Source organism: Corvus hawaiiensis, chromosome 1 (assembly GCF_020740725.1).
Source record: "Corvus hawaiiensis isolate bCorHaw1 chromosome 1, bCorHaw1.pri.cur, whole genome shotgun sequence".
NCBI classification, from domain to species: Eukaryota; Metazoa; Chordata; class Aves; order Passeriformes; family Corvidae; genus Corvus; species Corvus hawaiiensis.
This window is the reverse complement of record NC_063213.1, coordinates 21,813,941-21,837,890: the sequence shown is the minus strand read 5'-3', so window position 1 is coordinate 21,837,890 and position 23,950 is coordinate 21,813,941. Positions and strand designations below refer to the sequence as shown.

At 39.9% G+C, this 23,950-nt stretch overlaps 1 protein-coding gene across 3 annotated transcripts in view; it reads left to right on the top strand.

Moving 5' to 3' along the window:
* Positions 1-23,950, top strand: part of COL15A1 (collagen type XV alpha 1 chain) — a 116,538-nt gene that overhangs the window by 48,611 nt on the left and 43,977 nt on the right. For all 3 annotated transcript variants that reach the window (XM_048295976.1, XM_048295986.1, XM_048295972.1), the window contains exons 10-17: positions 2,387-2,449; positions 6,112-6,189; positions 7,821-7,883; positions 9,632-9,757; positions 11,848-11,901; positions 13,983-14,018; positions 15,113-15,265; positions 19,128-19,196. In XM_048295976.1, the coding sequence (XP_048151933.1) occupies positions 2,387-2,449; positions 6,112-6,189; positions 7,821-7,883; positions 9,632-9,757; positions 11,848-11,901; positions 13,983-14,018; positions 15,113-15,265; positions 19,128-19,196 (642 nt within the window). The remainder of the gene's footprint in view (positions 1-2,386; positions 2,450-6,111; positions 6,190-7,820; positions 7,884-9,631; positions 9,758-11,847; positions 11,902-13,982; positions 14,019-15,112; positions 15,266-19,127; positions 19,197-23,950) is intronic.

Below are 23,950 nucleotides of genomic sequence, written 5' to 3'. Positions count from 1 at the left end.
TTAACTGAATTAAGAAAAACATAACTTTTTTTTTGAGGCTCTACTACATTGAGGCTTAAGCAGCGAAGTGCTTTCTTCATCTCATCTCTTTAGAAGACAGTTCTGGTGCTGTAGTTGACATCCTCAGATTGTCAAGCGAGCAAAATCCAGGTCTCTAAGAGAAATTTATGATTTCCCAGTTGCAAAGAAAGAGGCATGGCATGGCATGGCATGGCATGGCATGGCATGGCATAAGCAGCTGTACCAGGAATTCAGCTCTGGTGAGGCTGGCTTTTTTTGCAGAGGGGAATTTCAAAAAGAGGACATACTCAGACTCCTTCTTGGGGGGGTGCTTCACTGACCCTCCATAGACACATGCTTCCATGTTGCCTGCTCCTAACCTCAGCTGCAATTAACTTTGTAGTTAATTGAGAGTACTTTTGATTTGAGATGTACCTCTCACCCCTTTACTCTTGTACAGTAATTTGACTGCATCTTCTGCTTCATCATTCCTGCTTTCCTTTATCTGCGTTCCTCTACTTTACCCTTCTCTGTCACATTTGCTGTCTTCTTCCTGGGGTGTTCCTTCCCAGCTTCTCCAGACAACTCCCATGGCTGGGTCAGTTCACCACAAGCTGCTGATAGCCTGCACACGCATCCTCTGTGGTGAGGTACTGCTCAGCAATGCACACAATAACAAACCTGTAGATGTCATATTCTGTGCATGTCTCAGCTGCTCTTGTGTATCTGTCTTCTGCTGACGCTCTACTGCCTGGCTTCTTTGTTTCCTTTCTCATTTGTTTGTTGCTACCACTTTGTGCATCTTTCCCCTCTCTAAGACCTTACCACCCAGAGGTTGTCACCATTCCCATGTCTGCTCCTCTTTTTCTATACTAATATGTGCCACTGCTGGGAGCTTCCTGACCCTTCCTTGTCCCCTGCAACTGAACCTCAAATGAAACTGGTGTGTTTTAAGATATTAGAAAAATAATTCAGTAGTCATTCGTTGCATGCATTATTGAGCTCCTTCCTGAATGCTGCCTTCAGACAGTGGTATGTTCAAAGAAATGTAGCTAAGTTTGCAAATATTTAGCCAAAACTCAGGCTATGTGTCTTTAGGGTGTTTTTGGACAAGAAGTTTATATTTTATGTATTAACAGAAGCCTGACTACTTTCATGCAGCATATCGTCAAAGAAAATTCTATGAAACCAATATGTCTTAGAGAAAATTCTTCAAATGTAATTCAAATGCTTCAAAACCAATTGTCTTGTCCTTGTGAAAACAATCCTATTTTCTATCATAGACGTCTTGCCACATTGCCTTGTATTTTTTGTAGCTACTCTTTCGTCCATGAGCATCTAGGTTCCAATTTTACATATACCCATGCAACTTTACTATTGGTTTGATGGGGCTTCACTCAGCAATGAAATTAGTATGTTCTACATTTATGTTGGTCATGTGTTTGCTACTTTTCTATGAACCCGCTACCCATTACTCTACAGAAAAAATCATCCTAGGAAAAAACCCCACCCTTCAGTCTTAGAGATACATTTTTCTCCCTAATGACTTTATATAACCCTTTTTTAAAATTAGGGCACTCCTGAAATTTTTCCAGTAGAGTCCATTACCACAGCTGTCCAGATTCCCAAAATGCCAATGGGAAAATACTATTTATTTGCCTTCTGAATATTTTCTTGAGTGTCCTAACTGAATTCATAAGCAGCCCCATTTTATAATAGCACTGACTTTAAAGCTGGCGGGAGTTCTTTCTAGCCAATGAACAAGCCTCTATAGGAAGAGCATATGCATGCTGTATGTAGGTAATATGAAGATATAAAGAAGGGTAATTTGGGATTCATTTGACTGGTGAAGTTTAGAATGGAAAATGGGGTGAAATGCTATCTAGTATCCCACATTACCTGTCAGATGCATGTCCTCAGGAAGGATCCTAGTTGGTAGAAACTTAATAGATGCAGGTTGGTTAAGACAAAAAAAATGTTTTAGTAGATGATGGGAGCAGCCTTAGGTTAATGGTATGATTTGGTGCACTCAGAGCAGCAGCTGGAAGTAGTGTGTTACAAAGATTAGTTTTAAAAATCCTCACCATCAGTGCTGTGGCGGTCCTGTTGGCACTCTGTCAAATCCAAATGCAGCCTGGGAGTGTTTCCATCTGTACCCCCCAAACAGGCTTCCCTGTCACTTGGTTGTAGGAAGAGTAGATGTGGTGAGAGGCACATTCTGGGCACTGCCAGGGGCATTCTATGCCAAGTCCCACACCTCCTCCCACTGCACAAACCAAGAGTTAGAATCTAGCACCCTTACATCCAGCCTCTGCTGCTAAGTGTACAGCTGTTCAACCAACATGAAAGAAAATGTCTAATTAAAAAGTTTTTTTTTTCCTTTTAGGGTAAAGATGGACTTCAGGGGTTGCCAGGACTGAAAGGAAAAGCAGGCCCAAAAGGTGAAAAGGTATGTGTCCTGTTAATACCCAACAATCAATCAGATACTATATATTCTTGGACATGTACTAATTTGGTGCACTCTGAGAGAGAAACAAAAATATGGAATCACAGGAAGAATTTAAACATCCTACTGTTCATCCATGAACGGCTGGATGTCACCATAACAGAATCATAAGTATTTTTCAAGGATGCAAATAAACTTCATCAGTAGAAAAAGTTGGGAATTCACAGGAGAGCTAAGGAAGATGTATTGAACACTTAATAAAGAAAAGTCAGTTGTTGTCTATATCTGCTCTGGGCAACTTACTCTACTGGCTAAGTGATTTAACGGAAGCAGTACAATCACTCTTAGGAAATGAACATAATTGAAATAAGAGTTAAACCATCTGAAGTAACAGCTTGTATCTCTTCTGAGATGAAGTGAGATATAATGGATTAATCTATTATTAAAATACATGTTGTACACAAAGTTGATATACAGATAGTAACTCCAAGTGTCAAATTAATAATCCCTTTCATCTGTTTAACAAAACAATACAGACTTCAAAAACAGACTTCAAAACACACAAACATGACCCATATAAATCTCATCTATTCAGATTCAGTTTTAAATGATCCAGAATCATTTCAAAGGTAAAATTAGTCTCCAGTACAGGAATCAGGTCACGAGATTGAATGGCAACCCCCCATCTCTATGTCCAGCTGTAATGGAAAGATGTGTTGGGCAGAGGGTTCTCATAAGCTGAAGAGAAGTAAAGGCATGTGGGGAGCATCTCAGGTACAGCATGATGGGGACACTCCTGCTCTCCTCTGGAACCTGTGTCAGGTACATGTTCACAAAACCAGGCAGCATGGGAGACAAACAGGAGGACTTACAAGTCCATGCAGAGTCACAGGACTACCACCTTTCAGAGGTTACAGAGACATGGTGGGATTGCTCACAACTGGAGTGCTTTAGAGTGTGGAAAAAGGCTCTTCAGGAAAGATAGGCTGGGAAGGCAGATTATCAGTAAGACATTATATCAGTTGTCAACAGGTATTACAGGCACCTAAATGTCATTTGACACTTAGCTTCTTAGGTTTCCTTCAAATCTGCTTTGGTCCTTCTTGTGACCAGAGTTATTTCTAGGGTGCTTGGTACTGATGTAAGTAATTCATGTGTAGGAAGGAAACCATAAAATCAGTCAGGACGCTTTCAGTGGAAACAATGGAAAAGATGTTCAAATTATGGCTGTTTACATTTCTTCTATTTATAAGCTAGGGGCAAATTAGCAAATGCATTTTACTTTGCAGCTGCTACAGCCGCAGCCGCAGTTAGGTGACCACTCCAATCTTCAGCAACAAGTGCTGCACCTACACTGCCAAATGGAACAGGCCCAGGAACTGACTGATTTGCTGATGGTTCAGACTTGCAGGCATGGTCCCTGACAGTGTTTTGGCCTGTATTAAATAGACCTCACTCAGACAATGCCTCAGGGGTAGCATCAGTTGTTAACTGCTCCCAGTATGCTGCAAGATGAGACTGTGCATAGGTTGGCTCTGTACTCCTCCAGTGCCATCCCAGTAATCTTTTTTCAAATACTCATGCTGATGGATTTCAGTATATTTCTAGCTTTATTTCATGCAAAATGCACAAAAAAACATACTCAAAATACTAGCTTTAAACATGCAGGGCTAAAAGGAGTCCCAGAGCCAAGTACTTAAGCACTGTGAGCCCAGCCAGGCTGTTCTAGCTGACCTCATGGCCAAAGGCCACCCAGCCTTAGTTTATTGATCAGAGTAGCCACCAGAAGGAGAACATTTCAGCAGCAGGAGAGACAGCTTAGCTGTAGAGAGCAAAAGTTATATTGGAAAGGAAAATACTCCAGTAGTCTATTCCTGATTACCTTTATGGCTACTTTAGTAAAGACTTCTTAAGGTTAGTTTTTTATTTAAAAACTGGACTAATATTTTCAAGGGACACTTAAAAGAGACATTGTGAAGTTAGCAAATGAGTGCTAAAAATCCTAATAGGTTCAAAAGCACTAAGGAAAGCTGACAGTTTCATATGCAGAGCTTTGTCTTGGCAATACTTTAAACAGACACAATTCCTGCAGTAAAAATAGGACAAACAAGAAGACACTGCTCTGTTTCTCTATTACACATGTGAATTATTTTTAAGTTATCAGTTGTTCAGAAAATTGTTTCAATATCCAAATCAGTGTGATTTCCTAGGCCTGGCTGTGTTGGTAGGGTGAGCAAAGCTTTAAGAATTGATCTGTAAACACACACAAAAATTCAAAACAGTTATGCTGTCCAAGCACAGTCAACACTTTCCCCAGTATAATAATATCTAAATTTCAGGAACAGTAGTAGGATCCACCTTCTTCTTTCTGGTTCTTCTCATTGAAAATGGAAAGCCAAGAATGAATGGGGCACTACACATCAGTGGAGAGTGGGCAGCTGCCTGTCACTTTTCCACTGTGGTCCGTGTTCTGTGTAGAGATACAGCCATGAGATGCTCCTTGGGAATGGATACAGTTAGGCTTCCTAAAACTGGCTGTGACCCAAATACGAGATCTGGGGTTTTTGTCTTCCTTGCAGTGCACACAAAGTGGAAGAAATTGCATGAAAGCAAGCACCAAACACTGCCAGAAACTAATATAATAGTCATTGGAAAAAAAGTGAAGGATGTGTTAAAATGAATGAAGAGCATCTGTAAATGAACACACTGGCAGACAGGGAAAATAGCCCCAAATTAATTAAACACATTCTCTATGGATCTGACTGAAGTATCACTATAGAAACCATTCGACAAAGCCACAGGGAACAAAGAGCTCAATGAATACATTTATCTAATGGACTCTGAAGCATAAAGAACAAGTGACCAAGAAGCAGTTAAAAGTCAGTGTTTCCTGCTATGTAACTGAATATGTGAATTTAGAGAATTAAAATACTCATAAGCCCAGATAGCAAATTGGCAGTTTAGAGGGTAAAGCATAGATCAGTAGAGGCAAAACCTCAACTCTTGACTTGAGTGAAAAATACTGGACTTGAGCAGAAAAGTTATTAAAAGTCATAAACATAAGCTGAAGCAGTTCAAACTAACCTCAGCAAAATGTCAGAGGTGATGTAAGAAAGACAAAGTATAAGAAATGGTAGTAATTATGGAAGGAAATGACACATATTTGAACAGGGTCTTTCGTTGTGTTGGCAATAGGTAAAGGTCAACACATAGAAGAAGAATCATGTCATGGTGGTATTGAAAAAAGATTACAGAGGGTAGCAATAAAATCAAGAAATTTACAGATTGAGTACCATGGTGTGACCATGCTGACTACTTATTGATTTATTTATTTATTGGGAGGGCCATATATAATGTACCTTAAAAATGCAAGAGCCACAGTTAAACCTTACTCTGGAAAGACATATGTGCTGCCTAATGCTGTTAACACTGCTTGTACATTTGCAAATTCATTGCAGAAGTTAGAAAAGGAGGAGTTCTTTCTTCCATTGCCAATGCAAAGATCATGTTTCTTGGGAGCGTGTCTTAGAAATTAACAAAGTCCAACCCTGCTCATAGCATCTAAGCAGTCACTCTTGTGACTGGAAATCCACACAGATCACAGCTAGTGCTTATAGTCTTTATATGGTTAAATCCTTGTTGATTTATCTTAATTCCCATTTCAGGGTGATCCTGGTGAGGGATTGCCAGGACCCCCTGGACTTCCAGGACCTGCAGGACCATCTGCTCCTTCCAGAGGATTAGTGAGTATTTGGGGTTCTCTGTCAATGAGCTCAGCTTGCCACAGAGGAATCCAGAACTAAATAGGAGGTTTTCTCTCGGAAAGCAGCCTGACTGCCACAGAGATAATCATGTTTTCTAAAACATTCATGCCGAAATGCAAATAAATGTCTGACTGAAGTGTGTGAATTCTGTAAGCTACATAAACACCCAGTATTCCCACTTTAAAATGTCAGTGGATGTGTGTGCTCTCCTGTGCAAAAGCAACAATATATGGGAGAACATGAAACAAAAATTTCCACAAAAAGGCATTATAAACCTGAACTATTAATTTCTTCCTGCTACTGAACAGAGAAATGGTTTGACAGTCAGTTATGTTTGCTGTCATTAAATACTAGAACACATATCAACATGATAACAGTGTTTGTATTTTGAATGCTCAGTACTCAGGCAATGTTAAAGAATAAGTTTCAAATCCATCTTTCTGCTGTACTTGGACTTTTCCCACTATATCTATGAGGATACATGTGCACGCAGCTAAAGAAGGAATCTGGCCTGAATTCTCAGTTCATGGTGTGAGAGCTGATTTTACACGTAGACATAATTCACCACTGACACAGTGGAAATCCTGTGGTGGACTTTTAAAGAAAACCATCTCTCACATTGGGTATTGTGAGTATTTAACAAGACAGTTTGAAACATATTCCACTGGCCAAAATGGATTATATGCTCCCCTGATTCTGGGCCTGTTGAATTATGCCAATATATTTCTGCAGCATAAAAACAGAGTAACAGTGTTCTGCTGCACTATTGAGCCTGCACTGATGCTGACTTCAATAGATCAGCTCCAGATCCCTAGGACAAGGTGCTCCAGTCCAACAGTTTCACCCAGTCAAAGGCCACTTCCATAAATGCAGCAGTGAACACCAAGTCCTACACTGCCTTTACTTTCTTGTTCTCTGTGACAGCAAGTTTCAAGGCCTTTTATTCTGTAGTGATGTGGAAGTCTCAGTGCAGCCAAGGAATGCATCCTCACCTCTCATGCATTTGAAACATTAGCTTTGGTACTGTGATAGGTAGTGCTTCTCTCTGTGCTTTTCTTTGTAGTTTGCAAAATGTACACAACTATGAAACTCACCAAGGACTAAACACTGTTTTCTCAACAGAAGGTTTTAGAAAGGGCTTCAGTATATTGATATATCTTTATAAAAGTCATCTTTTTGATTCCAGTTGCAGGAATCTCAGAATCTGGCTTTTTAAATAAGGGGCACATTGTAGGAAACTGGGGTTATTTGTAAGGTCTTCATTTTAGGATTTTCTTAATGTTGGCAGGTGTCTTTCTGAAGTTAAAATTTTTCTGAGATATTACTTCAGTTCACTTAAACAGTCACATAGCATGTGTGTCCTGCAGGACAATTATTACTGTGCTCATAGAGCACCTGCAGGTAAATACAGTGCTCAGTGACTAGAGAAGAAGATGGTATGAAACACCAGAAACATAAGTGAAATGTTTTTGTTGTATTATAATTTATTTTACCGGTGACAGACTGCTGTAAGGATATTGATGGTAGCTGTATTTCCAGTAAATGTCAGTGATACTTGCATTAGTCATCTTTAGAACCAATAATTCAAAACCGAATTCTCCTAATTTCAGAATAGACTCGAACCTGAAGAATCAGGTTCTGGAGATACTGACAGAGAGACTGAGATTTTAAGGGTAAGTATATATTCATATTTCTCCTAATAAAGAGCTTTATTTTACTCGTGCAAGTTGTAGAAGGTCAATTTCATAATGCAAGTTTTATACATGCTTAATTTACAGCATTTGTAGGGTTTCATTTCAAGATGAGAAAAGGCCTAAGAGCTTGTGAGTGGGGAAGAAGTATGAGACAGAAGCAGGCCAACAAAGAAATAATGGCAAGAGGACTTTTTAAAATGAGAAAATGCTTTTAATCTGACTATGAGAAGACAGTAAAGAGGAGAGAGAGGTGAATCATAGATTCATAGAAGCACAGAAAGACCTTAAATGTCATCTTGTTCCAGTGCCTCTGCCATGGGCAGGGAAGCCTTCCACGAGACCAGGTTGCTTAGAGCCCCATCCAACCTGGCCTTGAACACTTAAAGGGATGGAGCATTCACAGCTTCTACAGACAACCTGTTCCAGTAACTCACCACCCTCACAGCAAAGAATTTCTTCCTAATATCTAATCTAAACCTACTCTCTGTCAGATTGCCCCTTATCCTGTTACTACATATCCTTGTAAACCAACCCTCTCCTGTTCTCATGTAAGCCACCTTTAGTCAGTGCAAGGTGCTATATGACCCTAGACTTTGCTTTTTTTGAATTTGGAGGACCTGTTTAAAAAAATAAGTGTGCCTGTATGACATGCTTTATGGTGCAGCTTTCTGGTGAACGGAACATCAGTAACCCTGCAGATTTCTGAGTTCCTTATGGTTCCTATGAAGTCCAGGATGCTACAGCATGGAGGCATCTGCTTTGCAACACAACTAGCGATATTTTTAATTCTCTCAAGCTGGTTTCTGCCTCTGGATTTCTTTTCTGGTTTTTGGGTTTTTTTCCTCAAAAGTGCTTAATGCCTTATTCTCAAGGCCCTTCAGGAGATAATTGCCACATGCTGGAAGTTAGCTATCTTGCCTAATATAGGAGCCTCTTTAGATGCCCTTTGTAGGTAACAAGACAGGTGAGTGCCCTGCAGAAGGCCCTGTTTACTGTACTGAAAATCCAAGATGACCCTCTTCCTGACAGAATCCTGTATGTGGCTCTAAGTCAGAATTAAAGATTTCCTGACTTAAAGTGCCATGGCCCAAAATTTCAAGCTCTCCATGTTTGCCTGCTAATGCAATCAGTAACACATATGGGCTTGCACATGAGAGGGAATAATTGCAAATGTACTGTTTCTCCTAAAGTAACATTTCATTCATTTAATTCAATTTAAATACCTCTGCTCATGTCTGTGAGATCTTTAGAGTGGAGGCCAGTTCTACAGCATTAAGCATGAATAGATATTATCAGTGCTCTAGCAATAACATGGTGAAATCCTATGAAATGGTAGAGAAAAAACCAACCGCTTCCCTCAGTACAATGATCCCTTGGTTTCGTTATGGTTAGGTCTCTTATCACCAGGTTGATCCTTAGGATATGTCTGAGATACTCACTGGGCTACAGAGAGCTGACACAAAATTTTTTGGTTTTCAATTTCTTGCTTGCTGATGCGTCCTATGAGGTGGCACAGGTCAGAGAGCACAGGTGAGGGAGGTCAGTGTGACCCCATGTAAGGGTGTATCTGTGAAACTAAAATTGGTTCTCAGTGAAGCAGAAGTGGGGTAGAAACCCAAGCTGAGTTTTACGAGCCTGAACAGCCTTATGTGAGCTCTTTCCTGTTCTACGGATATAGAAATGAACCTGGCTAGCGTAATTTCTAACAGTCCTGCTGATTTATCCAGGGTCTTCCTGGGCCACCAGGCCCTCCAGGACTGCCTGGTCTTCCAGGAAAGCCAGCACCTGATTCAGGTGTAGGACCTCCTGGGTCACCAGGAGAAGATGGAGCTTCTGGGGAACCAGGCCCTGAAGTGAGTACCCTTTTGTTCACAAATATTGATGTTGTTTCTGTCCTGCAACACTAAGTTCTAAGACTTACAGTTTGTATAATTCTTAATAAAATTGGAGAATATTTTTAATTTAAGAGCTTGGATCTTACCCGAGTTTTTTACCAAAAAGAAAAAACAACACCAAAAACCAGAAAATTTTTGTTAATGAAATCACATTACTGCACAGCAGTAATGTACATTTGACAGACAGATACTGGTAAATCTGGACCAGAATAAATTAAAAGTAAGAATGCTTTTGCCAACACTGAATAAGACTAAGTATTAGTTTTCCTGTGGTGCTTTCAGGAAAATGAAGTTTGCTAAATCACCTACATAAGCCACAGAGAATTTCTAGAATAAACTGAATTTTCCTCTTTTCTCTTCCTTCCTTTTCTTCGGCTAGGTAGAAACACTTATTCCTGTGGACATGTGAAATGTAGTTCTACTGTAAAAAATGTTGCTAAAGTTCGACTTGCAAATAAATCCTCAATAAAGTGTTTTCTTCAGTGAAGAAAACCAATTTTTTTTAGCATTGAACAGCTCTGAGAATCCTCTCTGGAACTATGAGATTAGTTCAGTTGGTTGGAGCATGGTGCTGTTAAAGCCACAGTTGTGGGTCTGATCTCTGTGCGGGCCATTCATCTAAGAGCTGCACTCAGTGATCCTTGTGGGTCCTTTCCAATTCAGAATAATCTCTGATTCCATATATTTACTAATACGGTTCCTTTATTCCCTATCAGCCACCTGCCAGTAGAAGTTGTTCTCAGGACTAGATTTGACCTGTAAATTCATGCCACCCTCAGGGTGAGTCACCATTTCTGTACCTGACAAGGTGTAATTAGCATATATCAAGGAAGTGTACGGGTGGCAGGTGTTAAAAAGGAGATCTCACTATACCTCAGTTGTCTTGGAGGATGTTTTTTTGAGGATAACAAGTTGGGAGTTGATACAAAATCTAAAAAGTGTTTGTCCATCCAGATGGAAAGCAGCATCTTTTGTGCAGAAGGAAATTAAGCACCCAAAATCTTTAATATGGGATTCAAGACGCACGTCCATGGGAAGCCAATGAAACCCATTGTTCTCTACTGATTGTAATATGGATGGCAGTATAAATTTAAAAATCTGAAATAACAGATTTCATCTAACTGCTAAGCTCCCAACAGTACCTTTTTCTTTTCTGAATCCAAGACAGATGAAATTCTATTGAGGATTACAACTGTAATTTTAAGAAAATCCATTGGCAAGTCTTATAAAGCAGACATTGTTACCCTAATGTTTTATTGACTACATTCAATAAAGTGCAGTGTTAGATTAAAAGGTCCTCTATAACACTTTCTTTGTAATTCAAAATGTACTTTCAACTTTCCTGACTGTGGCTGTTTCTATATCTTTAGATTATAAATTAATTCAAATGGTCTAGGACATAGTACTATAATTTGCCATAAAAGAATAATGTAAAAGCATAGGGAGGTTAGGCCCAGACTCATTGTTCCCATGTGAGGGTATCACTGGAGTTGTGTGAATCAAGAACACTGTCAACCCACTGGCTTTTCTGTTTGCAGTGACACAGAAGTCTCCTGTTTGACACCATTCCCTCCATATCACAACTGCTTTTAATGATTCTGCCACACAGAAAACCTGGCCACTTCTGATTTTGTCAACACCAAGGTTTCCTCAGCTGTTGTCTAGCACTGGCATTGCCAAAAGTGTGGATAACTGAGGTGCCTGGGGATTTCAACCCCTTCGTGTCTTTTACAGGATTGTCAACACCTGCTTGGATAGCACCATTATTTTTCATGCTAATGTTATATTTACACTATGCTGAGTTTTATTTTCGTTTATTATTTTATTATTGTTGTATAGTTTCCTATTAAAATATATTTAAATATTGGTTTGATACAAAGCCAAACTCTCAGAAGACAAGAAATAAAGGTGTTACAACTTAGTGGCATGAGGTGCTGCACATTAGTCTTTCATAATGCTATATCATCAGTTGGTCCAAAATACTCACACACATGTTCTAGAAATCGGGCTCTCAAGTGGCACCTGCTTTAGATTTACCGTCATTGCAGGGTCCTCCTGGCCGTGATGGAGTGGCTGGCCCACCAGGATGGAAGGGAGAAAAGGTGAGTTAAATGTCCGTCTTGCTCCTACTTCAGTGGAAAATCTTCGCCAATTCTAGGCTGTAAAAATCATAAACAGTTGTCCCTGCAACAAAAGAGCATCTGGCTTCAATATTTTTTAATGGAATCCAGATACTAATGGTTTATTAGAGCACATCTCAAAAGGCATATTCAGAAATCAGAATTTCCTATTGGATACTGTCTCATTTTCTGCAGCATGCAATATTCGATATGCAGTATGAACTACTCTGTTGTGACGTGCCATTCAAAAGCCAGTCATGACTGGGCTCAGACAGGTGAGTCTGTAGTGGGAAAGAGAGAACTCCAGTTAGTCCAGCCTGGCACAGAGTCACAGCACATTATATGACAGGGGAGAAGAGCCTGAAGGAGCACAAACCATTTAATCTGGCAAACAGGAGACAAAGCCATGGCCTACCCTGGCTGGATACCAGGTGCCCACCAATGAAGGACTGATGGGTCAAGATAAGGACCAAGAGATCACTCAGCAATTACTGGCACAGGCAGAACAGACTTGACTTGGGGAAATTAATCTAACCTATTGCTAATCAAAACGCCATTTTAAGCACCATTTTTTTACACCCCACTTCAAGAAGGATGTGGAGAAAACCGAGGCAAAGACTACAAGACAATTTCATCCTCCAGTGAGCTTCAAAAACACATGTTACATACAAGAACTTGCAAGTAAATTCCCAAGGGTACATTGTAAGCTCACACACTGTAAGGGAAATGAAAAGGCAAGTCTTAAATGACCAGAATATTGATTTCTTTTTATCTCTGGAGGCTGAAGTTTTTGAGTTGTGGTATCAAAAGCCTGAGGTCGGTAAAAGTGCAGCACACATGGGAACCAGCAGCTATCCAGAAAGTGCAGCATGTGTGTTATAAAGCAGGCACCTGAAACCTGGGTCCATTGTAATCAGTGGTGTGTGTTTTACATGAGGGAGCCCAAGAACAGAAAGAAGTCTAGCTGAAGTAAACTGAACAAGAATTGTATATTATAGGAAGAGATTGATGTGGAAAAAGAAGCAATTGGAAGAGAAATTAATTTTTTTTAAAAAATCATAACCCTCAAAAAAAAGGACTAAAATATTTTGCCTCACTGAGTCTGTCTGCTGCATTGTGTATATTTGATAAAAGTTCAATTAGAATTGAAGCACTATGTATTTGCACCTGCTCAATACAAGTAAGTGTTTTTTTCATTTTTACTATTTTCTTTTTCTGAAAAACCCTGCTTTAATTTATATTGCTCTATCTGTTTTGATCATAATTCCAAATTAATCCAGAGAAGATTACAGGAACAACAGGATGCACTGAAAGTAAATTCAGTTTGTTCATTGGAGTGACACTTGACATGGAGTTTTGCCGTTGCTTTTAGAAAAAACATTATTTTACTCCTGATGCTTATTCATTTTTTCAGACTTTACTCAATAAATATTTCTGCTGAGTGAGTAAGGACAGGAGCTTGCCAAAATAAAAAATAATTCCACTAGACTCAGAGCAATTTGGAAAAGAATTATTTGCATGCATTATTATTGTCTTTCTGTCTATTCCATGGACTAGAAATGGAAAAAAACTGTATGCAAGTAAAGTGTATAAAAGCAAACCTTGATAAAATCTTGACTACTTCAGAGGAACCTTAAAATTTTCCTAGTTGTCACATCCTGTGTTTGGAAGGGTGCTCTAGACAACTTGAATGGGACCAGTTTTCTGTTCTCTTATATCCCACAAGAATTTTGACGTTTGTGTTCGGAAGCATGAGGATGTGACCTGAAATGCTTAATTCTGTGTCCTCCAAACCCTTAAAATCTGCAGCAATAATTGAAATACAAGATTGCGTCCAGTCAGCATACCAGACCAGAGCTATTAATGTGTTCTTGTAATTCCTGAATTATAGATTGTTTTTGACTGAGAGGTCTGATGTTCCAGATTAAGGGCTTCATGTAAAGGACATCAAATCAAACAACACAGAAATCCATGGGCATTTTTATTAAGGAAGAATACCACAAATGTGTTTTTGTTGCCTAATAGTCTTATTCTAAGTATTTAGGACTGATCTTCTTTTACAGGGTGATCAAGGTCTACCTGGTTCTGCTGGTCCAAAGGTAACAAAAAGGACAGTGTCTTTATAGAATGATGGCATCACTGTGATACAGCACATTACTGAAAAGGGCTGAGAAATCTTTAAGATTATTATTGTGTAACCTAACGAAGTAGGCAAACCTGGTTTCTCAGTTGGCCAGAATGCTTCTCTATGAAGCATGGTGTAGTTGGTTAACCTTGGCTGGACGCCACTCTATCACCCCTTCCAAGCAGGACTGGGGAGAGAGAATAAGATGGAAAACAATTTGTAGAGATAAGGCAGTTTACAAAAGCAAAAAGGAAGTAGAAGTTCGCATGCATATAAACAAAGAGAAAAAAAGTTTAATCTCTACTTCCACTTCCCATCAGTGAGTAATGTTCAGCCACTTCCTGGGAAGCAGTTGCTCTGGAAGGCAAACACTGTAAAATAATGAATGCCCCCCAGTCCTCCTCCCTCCCTTTTATATCTGAGCTGACATCATATGGTCGGGAATATACCTTTGGTTAATTTGAGTCAGCTATTTTAGCCTAGTTGTGTCCCCTCCCAGTATACTGCCCACTCACAGCCCACTTGATGGGAGGAGGGGAGGAGGGGAGGAGAGCATGTTAAAGAGACAGCACTGATGCTGTGCCAGTGCTGCTCAGCAGTAGACAAAACACTGGTGTGTTATCAACACCTTTCCAGCTACAAATGCAAAGCACAGCATTGTGAGGGCTGCTAAGGGAAAATGAGCTCCAGCTTAGCCAGAACAAATACACGTGACCAGAAGGTAGAGAGATGTGATACTCCCTCTCTACTCTGCCCTCATGAGAGCCCACCTGGAGAGCTGTGCCCAGCTCTGGGACCCCCAGCACAAGAAAGGCATGCACCTGCTGGAGCAAGTCCAGGGGAGGGCCATGAATATGGTCGGTGGATGACCTCCCCCTGGAAATGTTCAAGGCCAGGTTGTATGTGGTTTTGAGCAACCTGGTCTAGTGGAAGATGTCCCTGCCCATGGCAGAGGGATTGAAACTTGATGAGCTTTCCAACCCAAACCAGTCTGTGATCCTATAAATCTACTCACTTGCATCTAGATACGTATATTCAGTATATCAATAGACTGCATCTTTATTTTAGGGTGATACTGGAGTCACTGGATCAATAGGCCCCAAAGGAGAAGCTGGCCCTATTGGGTCTCCTGGAAAACCTGGACCACCAGGACCTCCTGGGCCTCCTGGGCCCCCTGGACCTCCTGGACCACCAGGACTAAGCTACAGCTTGGGATTTGAGGTATTTTTCTATTCTGAAGTTTGTTGTAACTGTGGATATATTTCCTCCAGAGTAAAGACAGTGACCACCTGTATATTTCATGGGTGTTTAAGGCTGAATTGATAACAGAGTAACTTGTTCTAGATTGAAATTTGCATTGGAGTGCAAATACAGAGATACATGTTGGTCATTTCTGACCTCATGACCTGTTCTACTTAGAACAAAAATGTTCTATTAAAAATATAAAATTGCAGATGTTACTTTTTCTACTTCTGAGGATAATACCCTCATCGCTTAAAAATATGAGATTGGGCAAGCTCAAGATGAGTTTTACATATAATTTGAGAACTGCTCATTTGGATAATGTTGTTGGAGCGGAAAGTGGCTTTGCAGTAAAGAAAGGCAAGGGAAGAATGCCCAGGTTCAAGAATTAGAGCTGCTGCATTAACATCTTTGGGAAGAGAGGTCAAGAAATTATCAATATCAATATTCATATTTGTGTCTTCCCTTTTCTTTTTCCTTTTTTTCCGTGCATCTTTCAATTCTAATTTAGCTGTTTTGCTCAGGAAAGTCTTTCCAAAGCTCTTTATGTCATGGGATATAATAAGGTTTGCACAGTAACACAGGGCAGTCTCATCAGAGAAGTAAAAATGTTTGACCAAAATTACTGGCCATCTGGAGAACGGCTGCAGTAAAGTGGTGGTGTTTAAAAGATACCAGTTTACTTGGCTGTTTCTCTTAATATCTACCCCATCTCTTCCGTATTTTTCTTTTCTTTGAGGTGTCACAGACCACTAATGCTTGTTTAGAGACCTAATTTGCTTTCTGATGTCTGACTAAAAAATGTTGTACTATATACAAAACTGGTTAATAACCTCACTGATGTCAGTGAATTTCAATGGACAAAAAATATCTCAAGCAGCTCACAAGTTCTTAATTGCCCGTACTGAAATTGTTAGCAAGGAACAGCATGAAGTCTAAGCACACAAACCTCCTCTGCCTTATCTTTGGCACACTACAAAGGCTGGTACAGTCTCTCCCCTGAATAAATACCTACTAATCTCAGAATGAGTAAAGGACCACTGGCAAATCATATCTTCATCCCAGGCCTGGTCTGAGTTTTAGCCCAGAATGATGGCTTCTCTGACTTCCAGTCATCTTCTGTGACCTGTGAGGACCCATTCTTAAGAGATTCTCCACTTTTCCCTATTCACACTATTTGAGCAGAAGGCAACATGCCCCTATTATGTCAACAAAGAGTTGTCCTGAAATTAGGTGCATAGGATCAAACTCTGCCACTTTTAATACTTAAGTCTCAGAGGAGCAAACTTAGCAGATGAGCAGGAGAGAGTGAAAACTAGGAGTCTCCTCTTTTATGGATGCATATGCAGAAAGATCTGAGCTCTAACTGCAGTAACAGTATCTTGACTGGCTTCATCTTGAACTTTATCCAGTCCAAACAAAATTGGCATGAATGTCGTTTTCCTGAGAGGAATACTACTGTAAACAGGCTTGCTAGCTGTAGCTGATCTTTTGGATGCCCACCCCTGCCATCTGTTGAGGCAGCACCATGGTCTGCCAGTTTGTTAGGGTGACACTACCTTTTGGGTGGCAGTCTGTTTATTGCTGTAAGGCTGTTTCTGCAAAACACTCCTGTTAGCACTTGTTAGCATCTGTGATCAGCTATGTGCAAAAACCAAATGGCATGGTGTTTGCTGGCACTTATGCTTGCCAAAAGAACAGTTTGAGCTGCAGAAGGTACCTGGTAAACCCATTAAAAACATGCAGATGTCAAAAGAGATGATGTGTTATATAAAGCAGGCATCAAGCACTCTCTTAAAGGGAAAAACAGACTGGCACAGTGCAGTCAAGGGAAAGGACCCAGAAACACAGTTTGTGGTTTACCCTAAGCAGTGAGTGTTCGGTTAAAAAGGCCAAAGAGAATATGAGGAGATTTTCTGCTGGTATTTGATACACTCATTGCTGATGGAGGAGCAGAATGGAAGTCTGAATAACATTCAGTCAATCTCAGGTGAAGTGGCACAAATGGTCTTTTGCCTTGGTCCACCAAAAAGAAGGAACTGATTCCAGCTGTGCATTCCTTCTGCTTCTCTTACTCCTGTGGAGTTGGCAGAAATGGTTAGAAGAACAGGATCTATCTTTTGCAGTGGAGTAAGGTCAGCTGGTGTTTTCCATACCTTTGGTGTAAAGCTGTCATTCGATAGCAGCTGAAGGTCATCTAACTGGTGTCTCACCCTTTCCCTTTTCACCTTTTCCTGAGTGCATCACAACTGTGCTAAGCTGGGCCATTTCAAGTCACCAACGGGCAGGAAGCTAAGTAGGCCAGGAGTATGCATCCTCTAAACATGGTAAGCTGACACAAGGGCTTGTCATCACTAGGAGGCGGAGATTCTCCTTTGCTCCTGTTTCTTCTCCCATCTGCAGACATTCTTGGCACATGCCTGCCCTTCACACGCACTAAGATTCAGTATTCCATCAATTCTTCTGCAACCCAATACAATTTACTAAAATTTTAGACAACACTTGTACCCCAAAAGTAACATATTTTCTGCCATTTTAGTCATCTAAAGGAAAGTGAGGGGATTCAACACATGACGCTGATGTTGCAAATGAAGGCTGTATGGCTGTGAGTAACAAAGTGAAAAAAAGAAAGATTAAGATTTTCCCTTTTCAGAAAAAGGAAACAATTAAGCCAGCACAGCTGCAACTAAAACTACAGCTTAAAGCAAATGGACAGTTCCCGGCTGGCATGGTTCATCCAGATGTTTTGAAGCACAGTCTGACAAGTTTAGACTAGGCACAAGCCAAGGGATAGGAACATGATAGGTGCTGGGGCTGAAACAACAATTAGGGCAGCCTGCAGTTTTATTTCTTGGCTGCTTTGGAATTGCTAGCTCCTGCTTCTGCCATGGATCTGGAATGTCATAGAACAATGAAAGCTGGAGGGAGGTTGCTGCTTTCTGTGTAGTTTCCTGTAAAACTATTAAAAAATCTCCATGGGAAATACAGAGGCTGCTCTCAAGGACTCCCACTACGCGGAGACTTGTTTCTGAAGCAGAGGTTAATGGAAATGGACAGTGGGCTGAAGCAGATGACCTATAATGAAAGTCTCAGGTAACTGAACTTGCTTAGTCTGGAGAACACTTAACCTTCATCTCTGGAATGTTCCGAGGCCTGAGGTTCCAAAGCCCTAAATGACCTGATTGTAATTCAGTGTTGACACCGCATTCGACAAGAAGATGGGGCAGGCAGCCTCTGAGAACCCTTTCAACATAATTAATTCTACAATTCGATGGTGGAAATTTTATTTCTCCTCAATTTCATTAAGCAGTATTTTAGGCAGGAGTTCAACATTCAGCTCTGAGAATTAGGAAGAACCTTTATTGGTGAAAAGTGATTGCTGCTCTTGACAAACTGTTTGCAAGTTCTCCCTGAAATAAATCAGTTCTGGTAACCCTTACTAGTCATTAGTGTTTCCGTAGCTGGGTGGCAGGTAAATGCTACACAGAAAAATACACTTAAAAGTGTGCTTAAACATAGTACATGCTGTTTCACTTCTGCCTGATGCCCTTCTGCCTGAAGTCCTGGAGCAATGGTGTCAAGTTGGCAAGACAGTAAAGACCAGAGTTTCTGTAAGGAAGACCAACATGTTTTTATCACATTTGAGCAGAGCCTATGACCAGGACATCATCCATTTGCCTCAGAAAAAAAGTTAATGAGAAAAGATAAAAATATTTGTGTTCAGTATGTTTCCAGTTTTTACAGAACTTCAGAAAACGGAGCAGTTAAAAAAAAAAAAAACCAGAAAAAAACCCCAAAAGATAAATTCTTAAATTCTGTAGCATTTTGTCTTTTCCATTAGGATATGGAAGGATCAGGTAGCATTGACCTGTTAAGTGAATCGAGAATTTCCAGATCAAGGGGGCCAAAGGTAAGTGGGTGTTTTGGGGGAGGGGAAGTATAATTTGTTGTTTCGTTGTTTGGTTTGGTTTGGTTTGGTTTGGGGTTTTTTTCAAAAAAAAGTTTCCTCCTTTCTGCTTTTTGGAAACATATAGCCCCAGTCAGCCATAGGTTGAAATGGATTCACTTGCCCTAGAATGTCATTACAATAACTGTGTCCTCCAAAGAATTGGAATGGTATTTCTCTGATACCTCATTAGCTAGTGATTTTTAGATTCTGCTCTGATATATTTTTGAAATATTAAAGGGTGAAATGAGGGTTTTCATGTTATCTAGCTCTCTATTTCTTCTTTCACCCTAATAGATTCCCTTCTCACTTACAAAGGTGAATCACACATATGAAGATGAAACTGAAATGTTATAGTTTGACAACCAAATATGTATAATCTGACATGCCACTTTTAAACTAAAAATTTGCTCCCAGTAGTATGGCAGCAATGTCACAGACAAAGGGATACTTTTTTCTTCATCACTGTGTCTCAGGAGATTTTTTGCTAGTGTGGGCCACTTAAATCAAGTAGAGAACGTGGGAATATAATGTATCAGTACCTACCAGATCATTTGGATTTATTGTCATTCTTAACAATAGAAGGAGCTCCAGTGGTTAGTCTGGCAGCAAAAGGAGACAAAGGCATGATCCAGTAGCTGCTTATGAGTCTCTGAGGGGCAACTATAAATATGATGAAGCCAAACTGTTCCTTGTAGTGCCAGATGGTGCAGCAAGGGACAGTGGTCACAATTTGCAGCTTGCGTTATTCAGGCTAAGCCTTAGGAGAAGGCTGTTCACTAGGAGGCTGGTGCAGGACTAGGGCAATTTGCCCAGGGAGGTTGCAGAAGATCTGATCTTGAAGTTACCAAGACTTTGCTGGACAGAGACATGACTGACCTGATCTGAAGCTGGTGACAGTTCCGCTTCAGGGGATGATTGGATTTGATAGCCTCCACAGGCCTGTGGAAGCCTGTGTCTGTGATTCCATGAATCATCAGAAACCAACTGAACCCTGGAGATAGGAGTGACTTTGAGCGGCTCTTTACTGTGTTGGCTTAAAGTACTAGTAATTGTGAGTCACTGAAGTTACAGCTGGTAGCTTAGAGAACTTTGCTTCCTCTTACGTATTTTCCTAGATATTAAAAATAGCACAAAAATACAGTTACAAAAATAAGTATTGAATCTGTTAGCTGAAACAAGGAGGTGTCCAAAACCAGGGCTGGAATAGCAGATTCTGACCTGCCTTAGTCACAGCCTTACTCTCACATTTGGTTTTGTAACAGGCATTGTTTCCAAATCACTCAGCTATAAATATTTTTAAAATGTCTTGTTGCACTTGAATAAAATTTTCCTGTTACTGCTTAACTATTCTGCAAAGCCTGAGTCAGTAAAGAGGGTAGATGAGAAAAAGAAGATAAGAAAAACAAGAATTTTGCAGTGATTATGAAATTGCTTTTACATAGTTACTGGTACTGCGTTATGGGCCCTTTACACCTTATCACAACCCCAGAGTACCCAATGGTGTTTAGGTGAAAACAGAGTATCTGCTTCTAAGGGGGCTGAAACTCAAACAGCTGCTAGGAAATAAATTACTTTTGTTGGCACCATCTTTGTTAAGATTCTTGTTAATCTTTAATCAGAAAGTAGTGGTTGTGTTTTGAAGTAGAAATATCAGATTTATTTTTTCTGATGACTTCAGCTCTCATTTCCAAGGTTTCTATTCTTTTTCTTCCACAGATCGGTGTAAAGTTTCATTGGTGTTTTCTCATTATTTAGCATTACCATTTATTAGTGCCTTCATATTCCAGATAAAGACAACTCAATCACTTCGTTGAATTCCATTCTCTTCCATTCAGCTTTCTAAAATGACCAATAATAAACTGCTGTCGATTTCACCATCAAAGAGTCATAATTGTACTTTACAACTGATGCCACCATATAGAGATGAGAGGAATTCGAATTTCCAAACATTTTTTGAAATAACAATTTGGGACACTGCTTTTAATCCCAGCAAGACTGTGTTGCCTCTAAATGGTAGCATATCTTAATTTTAGCCAAGAAAGCAAATTCAAAAAATTATAAGCAATTGAAAGCAATCCCTTGCAAAAAACGCACTTGGATAAATTTATTTCTAATATTTTCTAAAAGTATGTATAGTATGCACTGACAGCACTAAAGTTGTCTTTGTAAGCAAAAGAAATCTTTAGACCTTTCCATGATAACATAGAGCAAGGCAGTATTTAACAGAACAACAACCCTAAAACAATGCTTACATTTTATTGCTGTTATATTACAGGTCTCCAGCATTGTTTTTGTAACAGTTGTGGTCGTAAATTAAATTTTTGTTCTGAAAAAAATTTCCTTTGAAATGCCATGTGGATTTACCAGTAAATTCAGTGTATTTTTACAGGGTTCTGCAGGAAGATGTGGATAGCATGGACCATTAGGACCAAAAGTAAAAACACTTGAAAGCTAGCCTATATTGCTTTGGCATATATTTTTTTGTAATTTTTTATTTCTATATTCCCAGAATTTGCCTGAACATAACAGCTTTCATTTAAGAGTCATGTACTGATTAAGTGTGGGACAAATTTTGTTCCCATTCACATTGGGTATCTATCCAGAATGTGTATAATCAGAATTATTTCACACCCAACAAGAGCAGTGAGTAAATACTAACTGAGCTGTTACATTTCATGGCATCTTTGCTAATTTTTTTTAGGACATTTGGTGATTTCTCTTTGTTGCTCGTTCATACGTCATTCTGGTTTCCAAGAGGTTACATATATGCTGTTGAAAGAGAAATCTGCATGAGGAGGCCTTCTAATCCCAGAAAGTGATAGGAAAACGTTCTGGAAGGTGCTGGGGGAAGAGGGGAGGAGCAATAACTACTTTGTCTTGGTTTTGATTTGAGCTCAGAAGTGACTGAATTTTTCCGCTTTGATGCTGCTACTGGTTGTGTAGCCCATGAGGAAAAAATGGAGAGATGAAACATCCCAGAAGAAAAGGGCAGATTTGCAGAATAGGTCCTTAGACAGGAAGAGATTTTTCCTATTCCTACATAAAGTACCACTCAGATTAGTAGTACAGCATGACAACACCTTAAATGGGAAGTTAAAGAAATTCAAATTCTTCATTGTCCTGGGAAATAACAATAGCATTGAAAGAGAAGGAAGTGGAAGATGAGAAGTGGCGGTCTCCATCCTCTCCCCATGAAATTTTCACCTGAACTGACACCCAGGATTAATCACTGACTGCCCATTGCCAGCAATAACTGCATGCACCTGATTCATAGGACAACAGCCACCAAAGATCTGGCCAGCCCCCTCTGTCTAGAGTCTGTAGAGCTCAGCTTCTAGGGCCAAAAAAAGTCCTTCCATTGGGTACTACTCCTGTTAATGCTGGATGACATTACTCATGAGCGAAAAAAATGGCGATTTGCACAACACATGTTGGTGAGTGATACTGCGGTGGACTGGCAAGAATAGCTGTGCTCTCACAAGATGCTGCTCTGTGCACAGGAGTAGGTGTCCAGTCTCTACACTCAAAATACATTTTTTGTTAAGAACTTATTCTCTGCCCTTAGCCAGAAATTTTGTTTCAAAGAAATGCTGCTTCACAAAGATTTCAGAAATTGAGGTAGCATGATTCCTAGGATTTAGGAACTGGGCTGGAGCAGAAAAGATAGTCATAAACCTAGGCCAAGAGACTTCACCATCACCTCGGTTTAATCATTAGTCATTCCCCAAGATACAGGAGAAACAGAAAGCAACATGCTACTGCCTGACATCTTACAAAACCAGGTACACTACAGCAAAATTAATATAAAGTGGTTATAATACACTATCATTCTCATGGGGATGAATTTTACACCCACTTTTCATGATTATAAATGACTTCACTAGGCAACAGTGGCAAAATACAACAACCACCCACTTCCCAAAACCAAGAGCTAATGCATCATGAGGAGTTGAAGGTATAGTTCTGTTTCATGCATCCTTCCTTCATCCTTCAAATACCCCAGACAAGTACAGCTGTCAGAGAAGACCAGCTATGATAAATTTTCTCTCTTATAAGTAAGCATGGATCCAAATTCTGCTTTTGCTTTTGTTATTATGAAAAGCTTTTTTCATTAAAAAACAGTCTACAGTCTTCACACACTCTTGAGTATAAGAACTCCCAAAAAGCAGTAAGCATAACATTTGAGGCAATGACTGATTTGTTCCAGTTTATATTCTAACTCCAGTGAAATAAACTAAATTGGATGTTCTCTGTCTGTTACAAAATCAAAGAACTCTGTCTATTTAGTGCTAAAATCCTGCAGAATCAGTCCCGAAGGTGGAACAGTGCAGTGTTCATTAGTTTGCTTTGGTTTGACGCAGTGCCTGGGTAGGTGGAGAGAGCAGCAGTGTGGGGGGACAGCGTTAGCTGTTTTGGACAAAGATGGTGAGTCCTTCGTGGAGGTACGAGGTCATGGCTGTATTGGTAGATCTGGGGAACATTACCATGTGCTGATTTCAGACATCAAAATGAGGGTTCAGGCGTGTGGCTTGGTCGATGCTCAGCAAAAATAATTAGTCATGACCACAAGCTCTTTAGATGTGGGTGGGAACCGGGTGGTTAAAATTCCAGAATCAAATTACAAATGTATGCCAAGCATCACTTTACCAAAATGTACCTTGTTTTTACTGATCATTTTACTCCATTTGGATCCTTTGTTTTTAATCAAAGTAACA